Source organism: Hippocampus comes, unplaced genomic scaffold (assembly GCF_001891065.2).
Source record: "Hippocampus comes isolate QL1 unplaced genomic scaffold, H_comes_QL1_v1.1 scaffold57, whole genome shotgun sequence".
NCBI classification, from domain to species: domain Eukaryota; kingdom Metazoa; phylum Chordata; class Actinopteri; order Syngnathiformes; family Syngnathidae; genus Hippocampus; species Hippocampus comes.
In genome coordinates, this window is record NW_017805039.1 from 2,872,976 (window position 1) to 2,875,198 (window position 2,223).

At 41.6% G+C, this 2,223-nt stretch overlaps 1 protein-coding gene across 3 annotated transcripts in view; it reads left to right on the top strand.

Moving 5' to 3' along the window:
* The window catches only part of zmiz1a (zinc finger, MIZ-type containing 1a), a 137,468-nt gene that overhangs the window by 122,138 nt on the left and 13,107 nt on the right, over positions 1–2,223 (top strand). For 2 of the 3 annotated variants that reach the window (XM_019863988.1, XM_019863989.1), the window contains exon 1: positions 505–686. The exons of the other annotated variant lie outside the window; for it this stretch is intronic. In XM_019863988.1, coding sequence (XP_019719547.1) covers positions 643–686 — 44 coding nt within the window. In that variant the 5' untranslated portion in view covers positions 505–642. Of the gene's footprint in view, positions 1–504; positions 687–2,223 lie in introns of those variants that run through there. 3 annotated transcript variants of the gene reach the window in all.

A 2,223-nucleotide genomic window follows, 5' to 3' on the forward strand; every position in this document is an offset into this window, starting at 1 on the left:
TAGTTTTCCGAGCACGTTTGTTAGTTTTTATTAGTTTTATTTTTTTTTCAAAAATTCTTTGTTTAGTTTGTATTGGTTTTAGTATTAGTTTTAGTTTTTTATTTTTTTTTATCTTTACAAGGTAAAAAAAAACACCACAGTATTTTTTTAATAAAAGCTCAACAGAAATGTTATTTTAAAACACTTTACAAACCAGTAATCATATATATATATATATATATATATATATATATATATATATATATATGTGTGTGTGTGTGTGTGTGTGTGTGTGTGTGTGTGTGAACTGAAGATGATCGACATATTGAATAATTATTGTTTTGTTCTTTTTTTTATTAACAAGAATAAGTCTATTTGAAATTGACAGTAATATTAGGTTTGTGTTATCTATTCTCCAGCGATGGCTCTTTTCCCTACGACTCTGTCCCCTGGCAACAAAACACTAACACTTGAGTCCTGGCCGCCGCAGTACATTCTGGGAGTCTTAACTCATATGTTGTGTCCGTCTGTGTGTGTGTGTGTGTGTGCGCATGTGTTGTCGTATTCGCAGCCCTGCTGTCGTCGTGGTGCGAGGAGCTGGCTCGTCTGCTCCTGGTGCGTCACCAGAAGAACAGGCAAAACGAATCGCAGGGAAAAGTGCCCATGCAGCCCAGCATGAACAGCATGAAGGCCGGCCTCACGCACAGGTCAGTGTTCATCCCCGAAGGTGGCACCAAATAAAAGGTTCACCTGCGCAATCCAATGAGATGGAAAATGTGCCTTTATAAACATCAGAATATTCACTTTTGAGTGACAATGGTCTTAAAAAAAATGTGTGGATTATTGTGATTGCACCAAGAGGTGTTCAGTTTAGGCAGTAGACGGAATACATTTGGCTGATGATTTATATTTGGATTCTATCAATCAATCACAATTGTGTCTTCGCGGTTGGAAAAAGGTTTTCAACTGCTACAAATTGTTTCGGGGGGGGGGGGCATGTGGCCACATCCAACAGTCTACTCAGTACCACGGGTCACTCGGCACGACGCATTCTTGCGAGGCAGCGCTTCGTACAATACACTCTGTGTAGGTGGCGCAGGCACACATCACCCCGAAAAACAATTAGTACTACCGCATTGAGAACTTCCTTGAGCATTGAAATAAATATCTTCAGAAGCAAACACTCCTGGTCTCGGGGTGTGCGTCACAAAAACCAGTTCGATAGAGTTTTTTGATGCACGGGGCGCAAAACGAATCAAGGGTGGTTGGATTTGAAAGTGGAACGATTCCATTTGGTTCGACTCAGCGGAGTTACGATTCGATTCGATGTGATTCGACTCTTTCAAGAGGGTATAATGTACTGATATAAGCTGTTTATCTCTGCTTTTTTTATTTTTTGACCGCAGCACCCAGCTTTATTGCGCTCCAAAATGGCAACCTCCAACCAAACCTTAAAAAAACTTTTAGTGGTCAAAGGCTGCTTTCTCACTGCGACCCTTACTTATTTTTTGCCAGCATTTCATACGATTTCCTCTTTAAAAATTGGACTGAATGATGAAAACGGACTCCACTTCATTGTGCTCTCTTCCAGGAAGGGCTTCATTAAACTATTCTGTTGAAGTCATTGCTCATGCAGTCTTCAAGGACACACAGGATTTGCATTTTTTGGAGTGCAAGGCAGAATTACTTTGAAGGGTGCTGAGCAGATTTAAGGAGGGGTTGGGACGAGGGGGGGGGACCAGCAGGGAAGACTTAAGTAATGTTTTTGGAGAACATTGTGTGCTCATGACACTCAATCAAACAGGAGGGTTGAAGTAAAACACACATAAAAAGAAAAGAAAGACAGCCGGAGTTCACCAAGATTCCTGCTTGGAGTCTGAGAAGGATCTTTGTTGTAATATTGTTCCCGTTGGAGGAAATATTGAACATGTCATTCATCTCGAGCTCTAACCTCAGAGAGAAAACAAGCTCTCGTCCAAAAATAGCAGCTTCTCCTGCACCCTGCGCTTGGCCACTTGCCTCTCAACATCTGGTTGTTTATTGTAGGGAACCCGGTGCTCGGATTGTTTTAGATGGGAATGCCTGGCATTCCGAGCCATCGGGGCAAATCCGAGGCCTTTTTCAACAAGTCGTGTTGAGTTTTTTCATTTTTAAGGAAGGTGGTTGCATATCAGCACATATTCTGGAGCTGAGGCGTTTTTGTGAAAAGCAACTTTTCATTGCCCAACGCTTTTGGCACCACAA